Source organism: Ailuropoda melanoleuca, chromosome 4, assembly GCF_002007445.2.
Source record: "Ailuropoda melanoleuca isolate Jingjing chromosome 4, ASM200744v2, whole genome shotgun sequence".
Lineage (NCBI taxonomy): Eukaryota > Metazoa > Chordata > Mammalia > Carnivora > Ursidae > Ailuropoda > Ailuropoda melanoleuca.
Genome location: NC_048221.1, coordinates 9,856,994 through 9,877,447, shown reverse-complemented (window position 1 = coordinate 9,877,447; position 20,454 = coordinate 9,856,994). Strand labels below are relative to the sequence as shown.

At 56.9% G+C, this 20,454-nt stretch overlaps 2 protein-coding genes across 2 annotated transcripts in view; one reads left to right on the top strand and one right to left on the bottom strand.

The window, feature by feature from the left end:
- The window catches only part of PTGER1 (prostaglandin E receptor 1), a 5,511-nt gene extending 3,691 nt beyond the window's left edge, over positions 1–1,820 (top strand). The window contains exons 3-4 of the mRNA XM_034657164.1: positions 1–103; positions 719–1,820. Of these exons, the coding sequence (XP_034513055.1) occupies positions 1–103; positions 719–985 (370 nt within the window). The 3' untranslated portion in view covers positions 986–1,820. The remainder of the gene's footprint in view (positions 104–718) is intronic.
- PKN1 (protein kinase N1) lies at positions 1,701–20,141 on the bottom strand. The gene is made up of 22 exons (XM_011227242.3): positions 19,987–20,141; positions 18,720–19,023; positions 17,380–17,531; positions 16,122–16,257; positions 13,269–13,414; positions 12,774–12,987; positions 11,763–11,957; positions 10,039–10,148; positions 9,803–9,946; positions 7,920–7,995; positions 7,699–7,840; positions 7,515–7,608; positions 5,456–5,535; positions 5,303–5,378; positions 5,126–5,217; positions 3,754–3,930; positions 3,500–3,562; positions 3,301–3,377; positions 2,954–3,096; positions 2,564–2,671; positions 2,404–2,484; positions 1,701–1,981 (listed from the first exon to the last, which is right to left on the bottom strand). Exons 1-22 carry the CDS (start codon positions 20,023–20,025, stop codon positions 1,778–1,780), a joined length of 2,853 nt encoding a protein of 950 aa, XP_011225544.2. The 5' UTR covers positions 20,026–20,141; the 3' UTR covers positions 1,701–1,777.
- Positions 20,142–20,454: the final 313 nt, after the last annotated feature.

Genomic DNA, 20,454 nt, shown 5'->3' with positions numbered 1-20,454 from the left:
GGGCCGTGGCTCAGCGCGCAGAGCCCGCGCTCACGATGTGGAGATGGTGGGCCAGCTCGTGGGCATCATGGTGGTGTCGTGCATCTGCTGGAGCCCGCTGCTGGTGAGGGGCGCAGACGCCCCTCGGGCCAGGCTCCTCCCTGCCCCCTCCTTGGCCCCGCCCATTGTTTCATCCTAGGTCCCTCCCACCCCCTTCTGTCCCAGGATACCCCTCCCCAGCAGGGGCCCACCCCCTCGAGGCCCCACCTGTCAGGAGGGACCGCCCTTCGGCCTCTCCCTCTGACGTCCCATCCCCTCCGCCCAGTCCCCTTCTCTTACTCCTGCCTGGGGTCTTGGCGGTTCACCCTACCCAGGCAAGCTTCCTCCCAGCCCCGCCGCTCGAGGCCCGGACGCTTCATTCCCTAGCCCCTTCCACCACCACCCCACCCCGTTTCTCTTCTCCCCTCGGTCCCCAGTCCTTCAGGATACCTGGGATTTCTCTCCTTTTTTGCTCGAGCCCCAACTCACTGAAGGCCTTTGCTTCTGCCACGCCTTCTCCTTCCCTCTTTCCGTAGTTCCTTCTTACGAAGACTTCCATTTCCCCTCTCTGTTAGCCTCTGCTCCTCCTCACAGCTCCCTTACCTTCCAGCCACGCTCCCATCCATCCCGGCCCCACCCTTGACCAGTCCCCTTCCCTTCTCTGACACCTGCCGACCGCTCACACTGGCTTCTCCCGCAGGTGTTAGTGGTGCTGGCCGTCGGGGGCTGGGGCTCCAGCTCCCTGCAGCGGCCGCTGTTTTTGGCTGTGCGCCTCGCTTCATGGAACCAGATCCTGGACCCCTGGGTGTACATCCTCCTGCGCCAGGCGGTGCTGCGCCAACTGCTTCGCCTCCTGGCCCCGAGGGCCGGCGCCAAGGGCAGCCCTGCGGGGCTGGGCCTAACCAGGAGCGCCTGGGAGGCCAGCTCGCTGCGCAGCTCCAAGCACAGTAGCCTCAGCCACCTGTAGGCGAGCCGGGAATCCCAGCGGCTAAGTCAGACCACCCCGGGCCGGGCCCAGGACCGCAGCGCGGAGCCTTCGGGGAATAAAGCCATTTTGCGGACCTGCGCGGGGCATGTGTCGGATCGGGGCTACAGCACCCCTGTGGCCGCGCGGGGGCGATAGAAGCGCTGCCCGAGCCTCCGGGATGTGCAGTTCTGGGACTTTCCACGCAGAGGCGCAGAGACGTCAGACGAGGAGCCGGAGCCGCTGGAGCATGCGCAGAATGCACGGCCCCAGGCCAAGGCCCCGGGCTGTGTCGAGAGCAGAGCAGCTGAGCTGGAACCCGAGGCGCTTTTTGCTCCTGCCGGCGCCAGGGCTGACCCCAGCAACAATTCTCTCATTGTGGCCCTGAGCTCCTCCAACACATCCCCAAGGCCCTACCCCCAAGCCACACCCCATCAGGGCCTCAGAACTCCAGTGTCCCTAAACACAGCTCCCAGCCCTGTCCCATCTCAGCCTGCGCACGCTCCCCACCACAGTAAAGGCCCGGAGTCCCCACCTTCCCTCAACCCTCATCAAGTGAGCCCCATACCATAACCCAGGGCATCTCCCCGTCACTCCTTATGCCCCCGGCCACCCACTGGTTCTGACCCCACCAACTCTTCGCTTCCAAGTACACGACCCCCTCCCGCCGCCCCGCCCCCCCATGCCACCATTACTGCACACATGAGGAGCCGGAGGATGCATGGATGGGGCAAACCCCAAAGGCCTTTTTAAAAACTACTGAGAGCTTGGTCAGGGCAGGGGCAGGGGAAAGGGCTAGCAGCCCCCAGCCACGAAGTCGAAGTCCTGGAAGGCTGCCTGCTCTGTGGCCGTGAGGGGCCGCGCGTCGCGGGGCGGGCTCAGCGTGGGGGCCTCCCCTGTGAACTCCTCGTCGAAGTTGCTGACATCAGTGCGGCCTGACAGCGTGGGCACGAAGGGAGGTGGCAAGCGCCGGGCCAGCAGAGTGTCCCAACCCAGTGTCTAGGTGGGGGAGAAGGGGGAGAGAGAAGAGGAGGTCAGCATGGGGGGAGGGGTGCAGATTGCGGGAGGGGCCAGCCCCTTGCGCCCCATCCAGCCCTCCATCTGTGGGGATTAGCATAAGGAGTCACAAGACAGAGGGGTCAAGTAGGGGACTGGGGGCCCCGTAAGGATCACAGTGTGAGTATGGGGAGCCCTGGGGTGGGGGAGAGGGAGCCTGGGTTCATACACAGGGCGGTGGCCCCACCAGGCCAACCTGGAGTAGATGCGGGTGTAGGAGGGTCAGTGGGTAGGAAGGAGGGGGGAGGAAATGGCGACGACAATGTTGGAGGGGAAGTGACTAAATCTGATGAATAGGCCTTGGGGGTGGGAGGGATGACCAGGTCTCCGGCGGGGAGTTGGCCAGGCACTTGGGGCGAACTCACCCTATAGAAGGGCTGCTTTTTCACATCCTCTGCATCCCTCTCGCTGGACCCCAACCTCCGTTCTGGATTCCTCCGCAGCAGCTGGGGGGAGGAGAGGTGTCAGTCTCCCCCCTCCCGGCCCCAGAGCCCCTTCCAGCCCCCCGCTGAGGAGGCTCCTCACCCTGCGCATGATGCCAATGGCTTCAGCTGACAGGAAGCGTGGGTAGCGAACCTCATCATTGACTATGCTGTCAAACACCTCCTCCTCGTCGTCCCCTGGGAATGGGGACTGGGGACAGGGAGAGCCAGGATGAATTAGGGCCCTCCTCTGGCCACTCCCCTCCCAGCCCCACCTGAGTCCTCTGCTCCCAGCACACGGTCACCTGGATGCTGGCTGATGAGGGAAGGTAAGTACCCCATTTTACAGATGCAAAAATTGAGGCTAGGGAGGCGAAGCCAGCTGTCCCCATCACACAGCACATGGAGGTACCATTCGATCCCACCCCCAGGCACAAGCAGTTTCCAGTGTAATCCCAGGGTCAGGCAGGGTAGGGGCACCCTGGGACCTCACCTCACCAACCAGCATCTCATAGAGCAGCACGCCCAGGCCCCACCAGTCCACGGCCCGCGTGTAAGATGTGTCTGTCAGCACCTCAGGGGCCAGGAACTCCGGGGTCCCACAGAATGTGCTGGTCCGGTCCCCATAGCCCATCCCTGGGGGCAGTAGGGCCATGTGAGGTTATTGGGGGAGGGGGGCTCCCAGCGGTAGCCCAACCCAGCGTGGGGTGGCCCAGACAGCCAGCCCCATCCCAGGGTCAGGGTGAGGGGCAACCCAGATAGGGCTGGGGACTCCATTCCCTCCCCCACTCTGTCTAATCCCCAGAGGCCAGCCCTTCAAGTCCCAGCCCCGCCCCTCACCCTCCTTGCAGAGGCCAAAGTCTGCGATCTTGACATAGCCCTCGGTGTCCAGGAGCAAATTGTCCAACTTCAGGTCCCTGTGATGGGTTGGGGGGGATGTAAAGAGGGATGAGGGGGGGGTCTGGGCCCTGCCTGCAGCCTGAGGACCCCCAGTGGGCAGAGCGTGCATACAGGAGCACATGCACGCAAGGGCACACACCTGTACACGATCTTGTGTTCATGGAGAAACTGCAACCCCAGCACCACACAGGCTGAATAAAAGCTGCAGAGAGAAGCTGGTGTGATGGAGCCAGGTCTCCCAGCAAGGAAGCACGGCCACAGAAGCCCGGCTTCCACATCCTCGAGAGCTCCCCAGTCCACCCAAAACTCCAGGAGGCTGCTGGGGGCGGAGGGGTGGGAAGGGGCTGCCATGGCCTGTCGGGGGGGTTGAGGCACAGGGGCGGGGCAGCTCACATGGCGCGAGGCTCCGAGAACACGTCACTGTGAATGTGCAACATCAGGTCCCCGCCGGCTGAGTACTCCATCACGAAGCACACGTGCTCGGGTGTCTGGAAACAGCCGAACAGGTTCACCAGGAAGGGGTGTCCAGCTCTGGTCACTGCCGCCAAGATCCGCTTCTCACACATCAGGCTGGGCAGGATAGGGGGCGGGGCTCAGAGACCACAGCAGCCCCCCGCCCCCAACTCCCACCCTCCCAAGAAGCCCTCTATTGACCATCAGCTATTTGCCGAGGACCTCGCACGGCTGTGCAACCTTGGGCAAGCTGCTTAATAGTTCTGAACCCCAGCAGCTTTGTCTGCTAAACAGGCACCCAGAAGCCACCTGTCATCCTAGTAACAGCCCCCCAGTATCCCCTTTAGGGAACAGCCAAGGTGGGCTAACTGGAGCACCCATTTTGCTGGCCAGGAATTGGTTTGGGAATGAACAAGCCAAGCTAGTGGGGCTCAACCTCAGGATTTCTGCCGGAAATATTAAGGAAGAAGGGCTAAAACTAGTGGATGAGCCTTACACTGCTCAGGTAAGGGGCTCTCTCTGCTCCCATGAGAGGACTGCAAGTAAAGCCCACGAAGCAGAACGCAGACTGAGACGTCATCTGAGCACCTGGATATAGCCAGGCCTGAAGGTAGCGCACCCCTGGACTTTTCTGACCCAGATCAATAAATTCCTCTTTTGCTTAAGCCTATCTGAGTTGGGTTCCTGATTAACAAAAGGATGTCAGGAAGATTAGGGACAATCTTGGCGCCTCTGCTGGGCCTTTTTACAGGGGGCCAGGTACTGTAGAATGCTCTAGATGCATCCTCTCATTTAACCCACCTGACAGCCCTGCAAGAAAGGCATTATTACAACTCTTTTACAGATGGGGAGGCCAAGGACTAGAAGGGCAAAGTGACTTCCCCAGGGTCTCTAAGCACATTTGTGGCAGAGGTGGGATTTGAACCCATGGCTCTGACCCAAAGCAGAGGTCGGGCAATGGTGCCATTAAGGGTACAGGCTTCAGAGCCTGAGTCCCTAGGTTTGAATCCCTGACCTGCTGCTTACTGGCTTTGTGGCTTTGGGCAACTTGCTCAACCTTTCTGTGTCACCGGCAGAATGGGAACCATAACAGTATTTACCTCGTAGGGCTGTCCTGGAGAACAAATGAGTTACAGAACGTAGAGCGCATAGTGGGCGCTTTCCAAGAGTTATTTTCTTAAGTACTGGTTTAATAAGTGCCAGTGACTGCTATGAATCACTGTCACAGCAGCTCCAGAGAGGGGACTTCCCTGTCTCCCATTTCCCAGAAGAAAAGACTGAGGTTCTCAGAGGGCCTGGGCCGGGTCCCCACCTTTCAACCTCATCTCGGGCCACAATGTCGCCTTTCTTCAAAGCCTTGATGGCGAACAGCTCCCCACTGGGCCGGAATTCGGAAAGCAGCACCTAGAACCACAGTGGGCAGCAGTGGCCTTCGTGGCCAGCCCAGGGATTCCCTGTTCCCCCAACTCCTTGCCCCCCCTGGCCTCACCTTCCCAAAGTGACCCCGGCCCAGCACTGCCAGGAATTTGAAATCCTCGAGGGTCAGGGGTGACTTCCTCAGAGGGCTGTGGAGAGAGGACACTGGTGGGGACAAGGACAGCAGGCGGGGAGGGGGTGGTGGTGAATGGGGGAGGGGTGTCACCTGCACAGGGTAGAGCCTGGGGTCTCCTGGGTCTCTGAAGGCAGCTCAGGGATGGTGGCAGTTTCCTGGATTGGGGAACTCTGCAGCAGAGAGAGGGGAGTCAGAGGCACCCCATAACCACAATAGCCACCAAGGCTCCCGTCACCTCTCTGACCTCACTTCTCCTCCCACTCGCCCTCTCGCTCACTGCCCTCCAGCCACGCTGTTCCTCTCACAGTGCCCTGAACATACCAGGCACGTCTCCAGCCCAGGAGCTTTGCACACGCTATCCCCTCTACCTGGAATTCTCTTTTTCTGACGTCTGCATGGCTCCTCCCTTACCTCCTTCGGGCATTCATTCAGAGGTCACCTTCACAGGTGGTCAGCTGACCAGCACAGTAAATAACTAGCAGAACTCCCCCTCCCCCAACCATACACACACATACTCCCAGTCCCTTTCACTGCTTTCTTTTTCATGCTGTAAATACATTTTGTCATTTACCTACATATTTCCTTTACCGCTATTTGCCCTAAGAACTACTTAATTCTTCATACCACATGTGTGCGTGTAACTTTGAAAAGAGTCAAAATTACTACTGCAAATGGGACCATATTACAACCAGTTCATCACCGTCCACTACTGAACAGTTCTGAAAATGTCATCAGTCCAAATAGCTGTCCAGTGGGACACACAGGCCTCTTGTGCCCCAGCCACCCTCCCTAGAGCCAGCCACCATGAATGATTTCCCAAGGACCTTTCTAGATATATTCTATACCCACACAAGCGAAAGTGACACAAGGCTCTATCCTCCTTGCACCCACTATCGACAACATCCTAATCTTGCCTCTCTCCTACAGGACAATCTGTCTTGGAAATCACTCTATGCCAGCCCTGGGAGACCAGCCTCATTTGTCACAGACATGCACTATGCCACTTTGTCATTTATTTAGCACTGGCTCTCCTATGGATGGACTCTGACGTGTCCACTTTCGCCCAAAGCCACCGCGGCGAACTTCCTGGAGGCACACAGGTGTGAGTGTCTAGGATTGGAACTCCTGGGTCAAGACAATGTCCTTTTAGCTCGGCCAGCTCTGCCCTCCCAAGGAGACACAGTAATCTGCACACCTTCCACCGACCACCTGTTTCCCTGCGTCCTGCCCAGCGTTTGGTGGTATTAAACTTTTGGATCTTGTTCTGCCAAACTCGTCTGCTGATGTATCTCATTATATTATTATTATAAATATAATGCGGAATCATACACTATCATTTTCATTTTTTTTTAAATAAGGTTATAAAATGCACTCAGTGAGCTGGGCCAAGGGGCCTGCTCCTACAAACGTGTCCACCTGGCTATGCGTGGAACAGGGCGGGGGTGGGTAAACCAGGTTTTGTACTGTCTGTGAGCTGAGAATAGCTTTTACATTTTTAAGGGGTTGGGAGAAAATCAAAAGGAGAGCGATATTTTGTGATCTGTGCAAGTGACAGGACATCCAAACTTCGGGGTCCATCAGTAAAGTTTTACTGGAACACAGCCACGCCCACTGGCGTATGTACGTGTCGTCTGTGGCTGCTTTCTACAATGGTAGCGTTGAGTCGCTGTGACCGAGACTCTCTGGCCCACAAAGCCGAAAATATTGACTCCATGCCCCTTTATGGAAAAGGCGCACGTGCTGATCTCTGACCCGGAGAGGAATCACGACATCACCATGACCCCAACGGGCACCCTCGTATCTCCCTCCTATCAATAACCCCCCAGCCAGAGAAAACCACCATCCTGACTTCTATCCTTGAATTCAGTTTTAAACATGGCTGTTTTACGGGCCAGTGCACAGAGCACAGAAAGGGGAAGCAGCTTGCTGTGGGTTGCGCAGCTTAGAACTGGCAGAGCAGGGACATGGACCCAGGTGGCTTGGCTCCTGAGCCCGTGTTTATTCAGGATAGAGAGTGGGACCCCACTTCTGGCAGAGATGCGTGACCCAAGGAAGTTCCTGGTGGTCTCTGGGCCTTGAGCTGGGAGAGAGGCCTGGAGGAGGAACCTTTGCCCAAGCCAGGCCTGGGGGAAAGGAGAGGGACACTCACCAGGCTCGAGGGGCTGGAAGGAGGACCCAGAGGACTCTTCTGGGGCAAGCTCTCCAAGTCAGCCCCGAGGTTCAGCTTCTCCACAGATATATCACTGTAGAACGAGGGAGGAGGGTGTGTCTGGAACCCAGCAGCCTAGCAAGCAACCAGGGACAGCCTAGAGTCCAGGGACCTCCCTCCTTACCCTGTGGACCGGGCCTCGGGTCCTGGAGAAGCCCCAGGGCTGAAGGTGCCTGTGCCCGTGGCATTGGGGATGAGTCTTCGAAGCAGCCGCACCCAGGTGGCAACATCAATGTTCATCTGCCTGGCGCGCTGAAATGTTTTCCCTGGGGGGATGGGGACGGGGTCACCCTCATGATACCCCTGGGACCCCTGGCCTCGTCCCCACTTTGCCCGCCCCCTCACCTTGTTGCTTGGAAAAAATTTTCTTTTGCCTTCGGAGCCGGGGTATCCTCTCAATGACAGGGTTGCGGAAGGTAACCTGGGGAGAGGGGCCAAGGGGTGAGAACCCACCGTCACCTCTAGGTGGTGGGGAAGCCCTTAGGGGCATAGGTATGCACGCCCTTAAGTTCTGGGAGTTCCAATCACTGTAACACCACATCCAAACACAGATGTTAAGAAGTCGTAACATATTAAGGGGTTATGAAACCAATCCACTGCCTGGTAGGGCCACCTCCCGAAGTGCCATCTTAGGAAGGCAAGAAGCAGGCAACTGAGCCCTCCTCTAAGCGTTTGCGGGGGGTGGGGTCTGACCCGACAAGATGGACATGCAACTCCAGCAAGGTCCTACATCATCTCGTGTCTTGATTCCCCGAGTGTGGTCCCAGACCAGCAGCACCACCTGGGGACTTGCCAGAAATGCAGATTCCTGGGTCCCCACCTGGACCCACTGAATCAGAAACACGAGGGTGGAGCCCTGCAGTCTGTGTTTCAAGAAGCCCTCCAGCTGATGTGGGGAAGCCACTGGTCTAGCTGAATTCTCCCAACTCCAAAGCATCTTCTAGAAGGTGCTAAAGTCACAGAACTGTGTGACTTTATGTGTGTCTGATACGGTTGCCACTAGCCACATAAGGCTATTTAAATTCCGTAAAATTTAAGTAACATTAAAACTTTAGTTCCCCGGTCACCCTAGCCACGCTTCAAGTGGCTGGCCTCTAATATGTTGGACGGAGCACGTATAGAACACTCCCACCTACAACAGAATGCAACTATTGTAGGCTCATCCACAACAGAATTCTAGAAAGTTCTATCGGCTGGCACTTTGGGGGAGGCAGAAAAACAAAACAGAATGCTATAAGTGAACCTTGAGGGTGAGCAGGACTGCTTCAGAACTCGCCTCCACCCCCATTACCTTTCCCGCTTGGTTTTGGCGGGTCTTCCTAACAGAAGAACACTTTCACTGCCCTGCCACTGAAGTCAGCCCTTCAGCTGCTCTTTTCCTTCAGTAGTCCTCGGTTACGAGATCCTGTCAGAATCCCCACATGGAGACACGGATATGTCACAGGGCACACGTATATGTTAGGGGCACATTTCAAGAATTTTTGAGGAAAACTTTGGCTGAATGAGGGGGGCCAGTGGCTTTCCTACTCCGTGCCTCTGTTTCCTCCTCTGTCAGATGTGACCAAGGGTGATCCCTCCTGAACTGGGTCAAAGTGGGTCGTTGTGAGGATAACAAGTTAATGCCGGCAAAGCACGCAGGACAGGGCTTGGCTCACACCACCAGGGGCCAGCTAGAAATGTTATTTAGATTGTGGGCTCTCAACCAGGGGACAGTGGCGACGTCTGGAGACATTTTGATTGTCACAACTTGGGGGGAGGGCGGTGCTGGCCTCCTGTGGGTGCAAACCAGGGATGCTGCTCAAAACCCCACAGGGCAACTGAGAACGATCCGGGCCCACTAGGGCACACCTGTTCACAGTGCCAAGGGTGGGATACCCCGATTTAGACCCTAACCCTGACACCACTGAGGCAGGAATTTCTCTCTACCAGATAACAATCTCCTTGACATGTCGCCAGGTGTTTCTTTTCTTTTTTGGCTTGGCAAAATTTTGTAACTTCTTCCTTTCTTTCTTTCTTTCTTTTTTCTTTCTTTCTTTTTTTTTTTTTTTTTTCACTTTCTTCCCTCAGAACAAAACCAATCCCAGCTTAAGTGGTGTCACTGATGTAACCAATTACATGTATCTGTCTATCAAGGTTCAGAGACCAATCCAAAACATATCTTCCCCTTCTAAAGAACTGGGGGCAGGAGATGCAGGAAGTGTTTTCACAGGGTCGGGTCAGGGCTGTACCTCGGCCAGCAGGCAGCCCTGGGGTTCCATGTCCAGCTGCACCTCATGCCTCTCGTTGTCCAAGAAATCCTCCAACTTCAGGAATTTGAGGGCACACAGGCCCCGTTGGTCCCGCCAGAACACGGCCAACTCCAGTTCCCGAGCCTTGAAGGAGAAGTAGGCCATCACGTGGGGGTGTCTGAGGTCCAGAAACCCTCCTCTTCCTCCAGGCCCTGCCATCCCCCCACCTAGCTCACCCTTTCCAGCTCCAGAGTGAAGCTCTGGTCCCAGGCGCTGGGGCCACATGGCTTCCAGGATGTCTGCCCCACCACTGTGTTATCCAATTTGAGCACAGTGCTGACGTCGCCTGGCATGAGGGGATGGGGAGGGGGTCAGAAAATGTCTGGGGGGGGGGAGCATAGCTCGGATCTTAGTAAAGAAATCCTTCCCTCCCCCCATGACATTCTGCCATGCTACCCTGACAAAGCTTTACAATTCTGCCTTTCACCTCAAAGCGTTTAACCAGCTTCCAGTGGATTTCTCTGTATGGTGTGAGGTAGAGATCCAAATTCACTTTTACTTCATATGCAACTTCCAGCAATAAACTCCTAAGAATTTACCTTGGAAAAAGGCATGCAGATATACACTGGGAGATGCATATATATACATAATGCTTATATAATGGCTCTAAACTAGAAATATCTATCTATTAATAGGAGAATTAATGTATTAACTATAATATAGCCTTATTAACTGACACTCAACTATTACTATATTTTACTTTAAAAAGCCCTAACAATTTTCTATGGCTCAGTCTAAGACAATGGGCTATTAGACAGGAGTTAAAATGAATGAATGAACTATAGCTTCATGCAATGATATGGATAAGTCTTCCGGACAGTGCTAAATGGAAGAAGTCATTACCATGGAACACATTCTGTATGATTCCACGTATATAAAGTCCAAACACTAGGCAAGATCAAACTATGCTGTTTTGAGATGTGTGCATAGATGCTAAAACTACAAAGAAAATCAGGGAAATGATAACCGTACATCAGGACAGTAGCTACCTCTGGACAAAAGAAGGGACTAGAGTGGGGAGGAAGGGCAAGGGGGTTTCCAGAGACTTCTATTTCTTGACCTGGGTGGTGGCAACACAGGTGTTTGCTGCACTGTTACTGTATTAGGTTTTTTAAATTGTGGTAAAATTCACATAACATAAAATTTACCATTAAAATCCCTTTTAAGTGTACAATTCACTGTTGTACAACTACACCACCATCCATCTCCAGAACCTTTTTCACCTTCCTCAGCTGAAACTCTGTACCCATTAAACAACAATTCTCCATTCTCCCCTCCCCACCCAGCTGCTGGCAACCACCCTTCTTCCACCTCTATGAATTGGACTACTCTAGGGACCTCACAGAAGTGGAATCATACAGCACGTGTCTTTTTGTAACCGTCTTATTTCACTCAGCGTCACGCCCTCAGGTTCACCCGTGTGGTAGCCGGGGTCAGAATGCCCTTCCTTTTGAAGGCTGACTCCTAACCATCCCACTGCAGGCACATATCACATTTCATTTATCCATTCGTCGGCCAATGGACACTCGTGCTGCTGCCACATTTTGGCCATTGTGAATAATGATGCTATGGACACGACTGTCCAAATTACCAACTTGAGTCCCTGCTTTCCACCCTTTTGGGTATATACTCAGAAGTGGGATCGCCGATCGTATGGTAATTCCATGTTTAATTTTTGAGGATCTGTCATAAGGACTTTCACAGCGGCTGAACCACTTTATGTTCCCAACAGCCCTTCAGAGGCTTCTAATTTCTCCACATCCTCCCTAACACTTGTATTTTTTTTTAACAGAATCCATCCTACTGACTGTAATATACTAGTTTTTTAAAGTGTTACAAGCGTGTGACATCCCGGGATGCCCGCGGCATCTCATCCCTCCAGGCCTTAACGCCCACTCACTGGTGCTCTCGGCTTCCACTTTGAGGCTGCTCCGGCCACTGAGGCTTCCACTTCGGCTGTAAAGGCCCCGGGCTGGGCGGCTCAGGAAGGTGGTGCGGCTGTCAGGGGTCCCGGGCCCCCCCACCGAGGGTGAGGGGTTCCAGGGGATGGTCTCTGGAAGGTCCTTGCAGCCTACCACACGTACCTCCAGGGTTCCTGAGGGAGGGGCAGGCTCAGGGGGGCCCACAGGTGGGCCAGGACAAAGGGAGGGGACTGCAGGTGAAGTGGGCATGTGCAGAAGTGGCCAGCATACAAGTGGGAGTTGGTGAGGGGCAATCAGGGTGGAACAGGGGGTCTGATACCGGGATGGCTGTGCCCAGAAGTGAGAAATATGGGGCAAGGACGAGTGGGTGAGGCTGGGGCACACCAGGCTGGGGAGGGGCTCTGAGTGCTTGGGATTTAATGACAGAAGATAGGTTTAAGGCACAGGTCGACGATTGAGGCAATGGGGAGCTGGGTTGGACTAGGGGGTCCCAGGTAGGATTCAGGGATCTGACCTGAGGTCTGAGATAGGGGAAGGGGTCTAGGGTAAGGCTGGTCTAAGGGAGAAGTAGTGGCTGAGGGGTCTAAGGAGGGAGGAGCTGGCTGGCTTTGGGGTGGGGAGCAGACAATGGTTCAAGGCTGAGGGTTCTGAGAGTGAGGGGTTGTGGGACTGGGCTGGGGGCTATGGCTGAAGGAAAAAATGGCCACGTAGGGAGGGGTAGTGATGGGGACATGGAAGGCATGGGGGCAAGAGTCCAGAATCAGAGGGCAAGCTGGGGCCAGAAGTCCAGAGTGCATGGGACTGTCTGGCGTAGGGAGATGGGACCCAGGGCTACAGGGTTGGGGTGAATGGAGAACGGAGGAACAGTAGGATGGGAGTCCAGGGGTAGGCAGAGCGGAGATCTAGGTTAGGGGTCTCAGGACTTGGGGGAGAGGTCCAGAGTACAGAGCTGCGGAGGTGGGGTCTGGGTGGGGGAGGCAGAGACCTACCTGTGAGTGGCGCGGGTTTGCACAGGGTGCTATAGTGCATGGGGGGGAAGGGTCCAGCCAGGCGAGCACTGAAGGCTGCAGAGGAGGCCGCAGCAAGCTCCTCGCGCAGCAGCCGCCCCTTCGGATGGTCTGCGGGTAACTCCCCGAGCCGCCGCTCCAGAGCCTCGCGCAGCAGCCCCAGCTTCTGGTTGGACTCCATTAGCTTCTCCTGGGCCTGTAATGGGAGGGACAGAGCGGGGCTGGAGGTAGGGCCTGGTTAAGTCTTACCTGGCGCAAGCCCTCAAACCATCTGGGTCCTATCCCTGGGCTCCGGGAAAGCTAGGCCCCACCCCTGGCTGATGCCCCACCCCTGGCTGAGGTCCCGCCCCACCGAGGCACCGCCCCTTGCGGAAGCCTCACCCTTCAAAGCCCTCCGGGGCCGATTCCCGCCCCTTTGCTGGGCCCCGCCCCCCACCGAAGCCCCACCCCTCACCTCGCCGAAGCCCCACCCCTCACCTCGCTGACAGCCTTGCGGTCCGGGGCCTTGCCTGCGCTGAGCAGGCGGAGCACGTTCTTGGCACCCTCGGCCACGGCGTGCTCCACTCGGAAGTGGTGCCTCAGCTCCTCGATGCGCAGCTCCACGGCCCCCAGGTCTGGACTCCCTGTGGGCGTGGGGTGCCAGGGGGTGAGGTCAGCCTAGGACCCAGGTCCAACCACCCCAGCCCCAGCCCGGCACTCACGAGCAGGCAACAGGCCCCGGCGACAGATAGACCACTACCAAGATGCATCACGTTTTTCCCAAGCGAGGGGTCACGGTCAGGGAGTCACACTTCCACCCAGCTGCAATCACTCTTTTTCCAAACACTGTCACCCACAGGGACCATCCCGGGGACAGGGTTGGGCTGTCATACAGGGGCAGTCGTACACACAGGTACACAACAACACAGGCTTAAAGGACAGACATGTTGGCAGGACCCCAGTTCATCCCCAGGGACTGTCACAGGGACACTATGCCCGTTGGACAGCCAGAAGGAGGCAGTCACACAGGCACAGGGACACATGGAGGCTGTCTGGCCATATCTATTGAAATCACAAATGTAACTGCCCTTCGATTCAGCAGTCCCAGTTCAGGAGCTTTATCCCACAAAACACCTCTGCACTTGACATATGTCCATGGTTACTCACTGCAGCCTTCTTTCTAAGAGCAACAGATTGGAAATCACCCCGTTTCTTGTAGGAGGAGTCTGGGTAAATGAATGTGACCGTCCACACGGTGAAATATAAAGCAGTTGGGAGGCCAAGGTCACTGTCACACAGAGATCATCACACTGTCACTCATAGGGTAACAGTGGGATTATCACTTTGTCACCAGTGCAGGCACACTGTCACCCACAGGCGGAGGAACACACACTCTCACAAAGATACAGCCACACTGCCACAAAGGGACATTGTCACAGGGCAGACAGACGGGGTCACAAGACACAAACATCCTTACGGGACACATTTACACTGTGGCAAAACTCCTGGGGCTCTAACTCCACCCCCAGGAGAATCATAATCACACTGGCACATGGATAAGGCACAGGGACAGGCAAAGAAATGCCATCACACTGTCACACAGTCAGGGCAGCATCACCAATACCCACAGGCACAGAGACCCAATGTTGCAGGGAAACAGACTGCCTATGTCCCAGTATGAAGTCCCAGGGACACAGCCATGGGCCAACATAGGATGGTCACAGTCACCCAATGGCACAGGGACAGGCATAAGGAGACACTGTCACCAGAAGCACAAGGCTGTGCCACACTATCCATGGCTGTAGGTTCCAAGGACAGTCTCACTATCCTGTATATTGACTCAGACCCTGGCACTCAGTCAGAGAGAGTCACGCTATCACTCACAGGTGTGTGACACTCATCTAGGCACCAACGACACAGACACAGTGTCACAGGGACCCTGATATCTGCTGGCACATCATCTTACAAACGCGATCACACTCTCACCCCCAGGTCTGCTGTCACATGTGCCCAGGTAGTCACCAAGACTCTTACAGGGACAAAATCGCACCAGTAGTCAAGTTATGATGTCACCCAGAGGCACAGGGACATGATCACACCATCATACACAGTCACTGAGAAGCCCATGCCGGTATTCCCAGTACAGGTGAACAATCACACTGACACTTCCCCGCCCCAAAGACACACACACTGTCATCTGAGTTAGAGACCCCACTGCTATGGGCTGAATGTTTTTGTCCCCCAAAATTCGTATATTGAAACTCAACCCCTAATGAGATGGTATTAGGTGTTAGAGATGGGGGCCTTTGGGAAGTGATCAGGTCCTGAGGACGGAGCCGTCATGAATGGGAGCAGGGCCCTTAAAAGGGAGGCCCTTGGGGAGCTCCTCCACCACGGGAGGACACCCACAGCGAGAAGGCAGCTGGCTATGAACGCAGAAGAGGGCTCTCGCCTCACTGGAGCAGCGCCTTGATCCCGGACTGCCAGCTTCCGGAACGGTGAGCAATCCACCTCTGTTGTTTAGAGGGCACCCAGTCGATGGCACTGTTACAGCAGCCTGAACACAGTAACACCTGCTAACGGCTCACACTGCTCTCTCTCTCTGGTGGTGACAGACTGCCATAGTTACCGGGACACACACACAGCCCCCGGTCCCCACGGTCAATGTCACCTTAATACTGACACACATTAGTAACAGCCACTGTTAGCCTTGCACAACACATCGAGATCCTGTCACAAATTCAGGTGGACAATTGCTTAAGACGCCCCCAGGCATTCAGACACAGACACACACATGGAAACAGACAGACACTGTGGACACCCACAGTTCTACAACCAGGGCCCACACGACAAGGCGGCCACCTAGCCCAGGGGTCCACAATTTCTTTCCTAAAGCGCCAGAGACTAGGTATTTTCAGCTCTGTGGAACACACAGGCTCCGCGGCCCCTGCTCAGCTCTGCCGTCGCAGTGCAAAGGCAGCCTTAGGAGATAGTAAATGAGTGGACGTGGCTGTGTGTCAGTAAAACTTTATTTACACAAGTAGACAGGCAGTGGCGGATTTGGTCCTGGGGTTGTGGTGTGCCCGTGCCCGGCCTAGCGCACACCTTCCACAGGACGAAATGGGAATCAGCCCCAGAGACGGTCAGGAATGGGCTCGGGTGATCCTGTGAGTCCCGACAGCCACCTCCCTGCCTCAGGAAGCGTCCCCTTATGGGGCTGGGGGCTGACCCTGCATGGCGCAGGGCACGCTAGTCCGTCTCGGGGCGAGGGGCTCACCTTGGGCCTCGTCTGGGGCCGCCTGGCTCTCCAGCTGGCCGGCCCGCTAATCCGTCTCGGGGCGAGGGGCTCACCTTGGGCCTCGTCTGGGACCGCCTGGCTCTCCAGCTGGCCGGTCTGCAGCGCACGGCGGAGCTGCATGCGGATGATGTCGATCTTCGTCTTACTGTCCTGCAGCATCTGCTGGGCCGTCAGCAGCAGCTTCCGGTCCTGGAGGCGGGGAAGGGCTGTCAGGGCAAGGCTAGGGATCTGGGCTCTGACCGCCGGCCCCCCGTCCCCACTGCGCAGGCTGTGGTGGCCGTGTCACAGAGCAGGAGGTATGGGTGTGACAGCAGCAATATCTGTGCATTTCCGGGTGTAGAGGGGAGAAGTGGCCCCTGGCCTTTGAATCCCTCCCACCGAACACCTGGGTGACTCCAGGTGAGCCACTCCCCCTCTCTGGGCCTGTTCTCTCATCCGCAGACATGGGAGTACGAACAGCACCGTCCGCCACCAGGCTCAGGGTTGAAGGAGCTAATCCGTGCGCAGGGCTCCGAGTCGTGCCTGGCATCAGGAGGCATTGTGTGTGTCAGCCGTCAGAAGGGCACACATAAGGGTGAGAGCTCCCTGAGGCCGGCGGAGCCCTGACTGCAGCCACATGGGTGAGTCTGAGGGGGACTGGGTGGGTGTGTGGGACAGTCTGCAGTAAGTGGAGTCCAGGGACACCAGGACTGGGGTGTGGGGGTGTCCGTGTGACAACTCCAGTGTCTGGGTGTGAATGTCATGGTCTGTGGGTCTGTGTGTCCGGGTGTGCCGCTGGCCCATGCCATGTGTCCTGGGTGTTACATGATGGTGTGTGCCTCTGTGTCTAGAGGCGGCCGGATGGTTATCCTCCACGTGTCTCTATGTCTCTAAGTGCTGTTACTGCTGTCTCTCCGGATGCTAGGACAGCCCATACGTGTGCCTAAGTGTTGATATGACTGCGTGTCTCTAGGTGTTGTTATGACCATGGGTGTGTCTCCGGACGTTAGGATGACAGCACGTGTGCATCTAACTGTTGACCTGACTGTGTATATATGTGTCGGAAAAAGGCCACCAGCAGAGGCTGAATGTTGCCCGGACTGTGGCCATCCCTCGAGTCTCTGGGGTAACTGAGCGTAGGGGGACAGCCTCGGCTTTGTGTCTAACACTACACCCAGCCACCCTGTTTCTCATAGGCCCCCACAAGCTGCCGGCCTCCGAGTCACCCATCAGTCCCTCTGTCCCAAACCCTGAGGGCTCCAGCTTCCCAAGGGGCAGACGGCTGTAGCTGGCACCCTGGTCCCCACCCCGCAGCCCGTCATCTGTTCCTACCTTGGTGCTGCCATTGCTGTATGTCTGGATCATGTTTTCCGCCCCCTGCTTCACCTTCAGCTCGATGGCCAGCTGCTTCTCCAGGCCGGCCACGCGGCTCAGGTTGGTGGCCAAGCAAGCCTGGCTACCTGCACCAGGGGACTGGGGGGCATCTAAAGGGGGATGGGTGGGACAGAATGACAGCGGCCCTCCCCTCCATCTGCCTAAGAGGCTTTGCCCACCTGAGAGGATCCACCCTCTGCCCAGCCTGGGTTCTGCCCCTAAGGCCAGGGAGAGGAGGAAATGAGGGCCAGGGCCCAGAAGGTCCCCCCACTCCAGCCCTCCCAGGGAAACCCCCTAGGCCCTGGGACAGGACGAGCACGAATGAGTGTGGGCAAGCGTCCAGGTGTTTGTAAGTCCTTGGTGTCAGTGTGAGTGTGTACAGAAGCCCCCAACTACTTACACGGCTGGGTGGGAGTCTGTGGGTGTGGTTACATCTGTGCCAGGGTGCTGGCATGACTGACTGTGTGTCTCCCTAGGTACTCACGTAACTACATGAAACAACAGGTGTTATTCAGAATAACTGTGTGAGGTCTGGGTGCTGGGGTGACCCCGCACACACGTTTCCAACTGCTGGCACAACGGTACATTCAGGTCTCCAGGTGCTGGTACGACTGCGTCTGTACCGGGTCTGTCTGGGTGTCGGTATACTCAGACACACGTGTCCCTGGATGCTGGCATGGCTGTGTGTGTACTGGGGAGTGCTGTGACTGGGGGACGGGGGACCTTCTGTGCAGAGGTCATTGTAGGAGATGCTGGGTGTTGAACAAACTGTCTCTGAGCACAGACGTGACTGTCGCTCTCCAGCTGCTGACCTGCCCAGGTGGCACATGGGTGTTGGTGGAGTCTACTGGCCTCGTCTGACTGTACGCAGAAGGGTCCGGCTGTGCATGGGATGATGTGCATCTGTAAAGGTCAGACAGCTGTGTATGTGTGAACCCCTGCGGGTCGGTGTAACCATAGTAAAAGGCTCTGGATGTCGTCTGTGTGTGGCTGTGACCGTGTGTGCGCTTCTCTGGGCGCTGGCTGGCAGTGCAGCAGTCTCTGGGTGTTCACACGGCAGCGTCTAGGTCTCTGGGTGTTGTCTGCGTGCTGGTGTGACTGTAGACCTTTCTCGGGCTGTCGGTTGGGTGTTTCTTCTGGTCATATGTCGGTCGAGGCTGCAGGCTGTCCCGACCCGGTGTGTCTCCCCGAGGACCCGTGGAGACAGGGCTAGCCTTGCTCTGGGAGACCATGGGCGAGGCCTGGCCGTGGAGCCCCCCCACCCCCAGTCCCGCAGCCTGTGGAGAAGCCCGGCTCACCTCGTGCAGCGGCCGTGGGGTCCGGCAGCACCACGTGGGCGTAGAGCTCCTGCAGCTGCTGGTGCAGCAGGTCGAGCCGGCGGGACGAGCCGCGCAGCAGCAGCTCCACTGGGCCGAGGCTGCGGCCCAGGTCGGTGGTGGCCCGCCGCAGGTTCTCGGCGCCCTCCTTCAGCTTCAGCTCCTTGCGGATCTCGCGCCGCAGCCGCTCCCGCTCGAGCTCCAGCTGCTGCTGCACCCCAGGAGCCGCCAGGTCCGCCCCTGCCAGGCCCAGCTGCTCCAGCAGGGACCAGCTGCGCGGCTCGCTCTGCGGGAGATGGGGCCTGGTCAGTGGGGCCGGGACGCTGGGGTGCAGACCATGCTCAGCCAGCGTGGCCTGGCCTCTTCCTGGCCTGGAGGCTTCCGAGATATACTCTGACCCCCAAAACTGGCAGGTGGGACAGGTCCCATCCCCGTCCCTGCTTCCTGATTCCCCCAAACTGCGAGGTCCCAAGGGCAGGGCCTTCTTCCTTCCCTGTCCCCTCAGACTAGGGGGCCCCATAAATACAGCCTTGTCTCCCTTCATCTATTCCTTATACAGCAGGATTCTGGAGGACAGGCCCCATTATCTTACCAGTGTGCCCCCCAAACTAGGAGGTCCCCGAGTTCAGGCCTATCTCCCATTGCCCCCCCAAAACAAGGTTCTGAGGGCAGACCCCTCTCCCTTCTGTTGTCCCCCTAAACTAGCAGGTCCCAAGTATAGGCCCTAACTCCCCTCTACTGTCCCCAAAACCAGGTCCCGTGGGCAGGCTCCATTTTCCTCTGCTGCTCCTCAAACAAGGAAGTATGAGGGTAGGCCTCCGGCACGCACCCCCACCCCCCAAAAAACAATGGGCATCAGATCCAGAGAGCCCGCTCTTTTCCTCTCTGCTATGCCCTCAAACTGGGAGGTGCCAAGGGCAGGCCTTGTCTTCCCTCTGCCATACCCCAAACTACGTCCTAAGGACAGGCCCCACCTCTCTCCTGCTGTACCCTCAAAGTACGAGTTCCTGGGACTCCTCCCCTCCTCTCGTCCCCTACAACTGGACCCTAAAGAGCAGAGCCCTGTCTCCTTCTTTCTCTATTCCCCCTGACCTGGGAGCCTCAAAAAACCCCACATAATTTCATCTTCAAAACGGAAAACTCTCAAACCCATCTCCTCCCCTTGGTCCAAACTCAAGAGGTACCGAGGACAGGCCTCCGGCCTGTGTCCCTAGGGTCCTCTTCCCCCCACCCCGACCCCAGACCCCACCTCCAGCTCCTGGTCCAAAGGGGGACTGGCCTCCGCCATCCTGGGTCCTGGCTGAGGGCCCCGCCCTCTTCCTGAACCTCAGCCCTGCCAGGGCCTCTTGACCGCCACTTCCTCTTTCCTGCTAGCTCCCAGCAGCCCCTGCGTGGGGCCAGCTCCGGGGCTCTGGGGCATCGAGGGGACCTTATCCCTCAGCGCCCCCCTCCAGGACTACGCCTGCTTCTCAGGAGGCAACCAGGGACAGCCCTCGCTCTATGTCCTCGGAGGTTGCTAAGGCATGCACACACCTCACTAGTGTAGACATGGAGACCAGGCTCCCTTGAGTGTGTATACAGACTCCAGGGGCTGACCTGGGTGTATACACCCTCTTGTATACCTACAGGCATGTGCACAAAACACAGGCATGCCCCTGTGCCTACCCCACATACGATGATATGCACACGCCAGCCAATGAGTGCTCAGATGGGCGGG

Bases quoted from the DNA above. Each gene is read 5' to 3' on its own strand.
- PKN1 (XM_011227242.3), bottom strand. From the start codon at position 20,025: ATGGCGGAGGCCAGTCCCCCTTTGGACCAGGAGCTGGAG. The intron at 17,532-18,719 runs GTGAGCCGGGCT...ATCCCCCTTTAG, and splicing joins CCCCACGGCCGCTGCACGAG to ATGCCCCCCAGTCCCCTGGT. The intron at 5,218-5,302 runs GTGAGGCCAGGG...CTGTGGTTCTAG, and splicing joins GCCGGGGTCACTTTGGGAAG to GTGCTGCTTTCCGAATTCCG.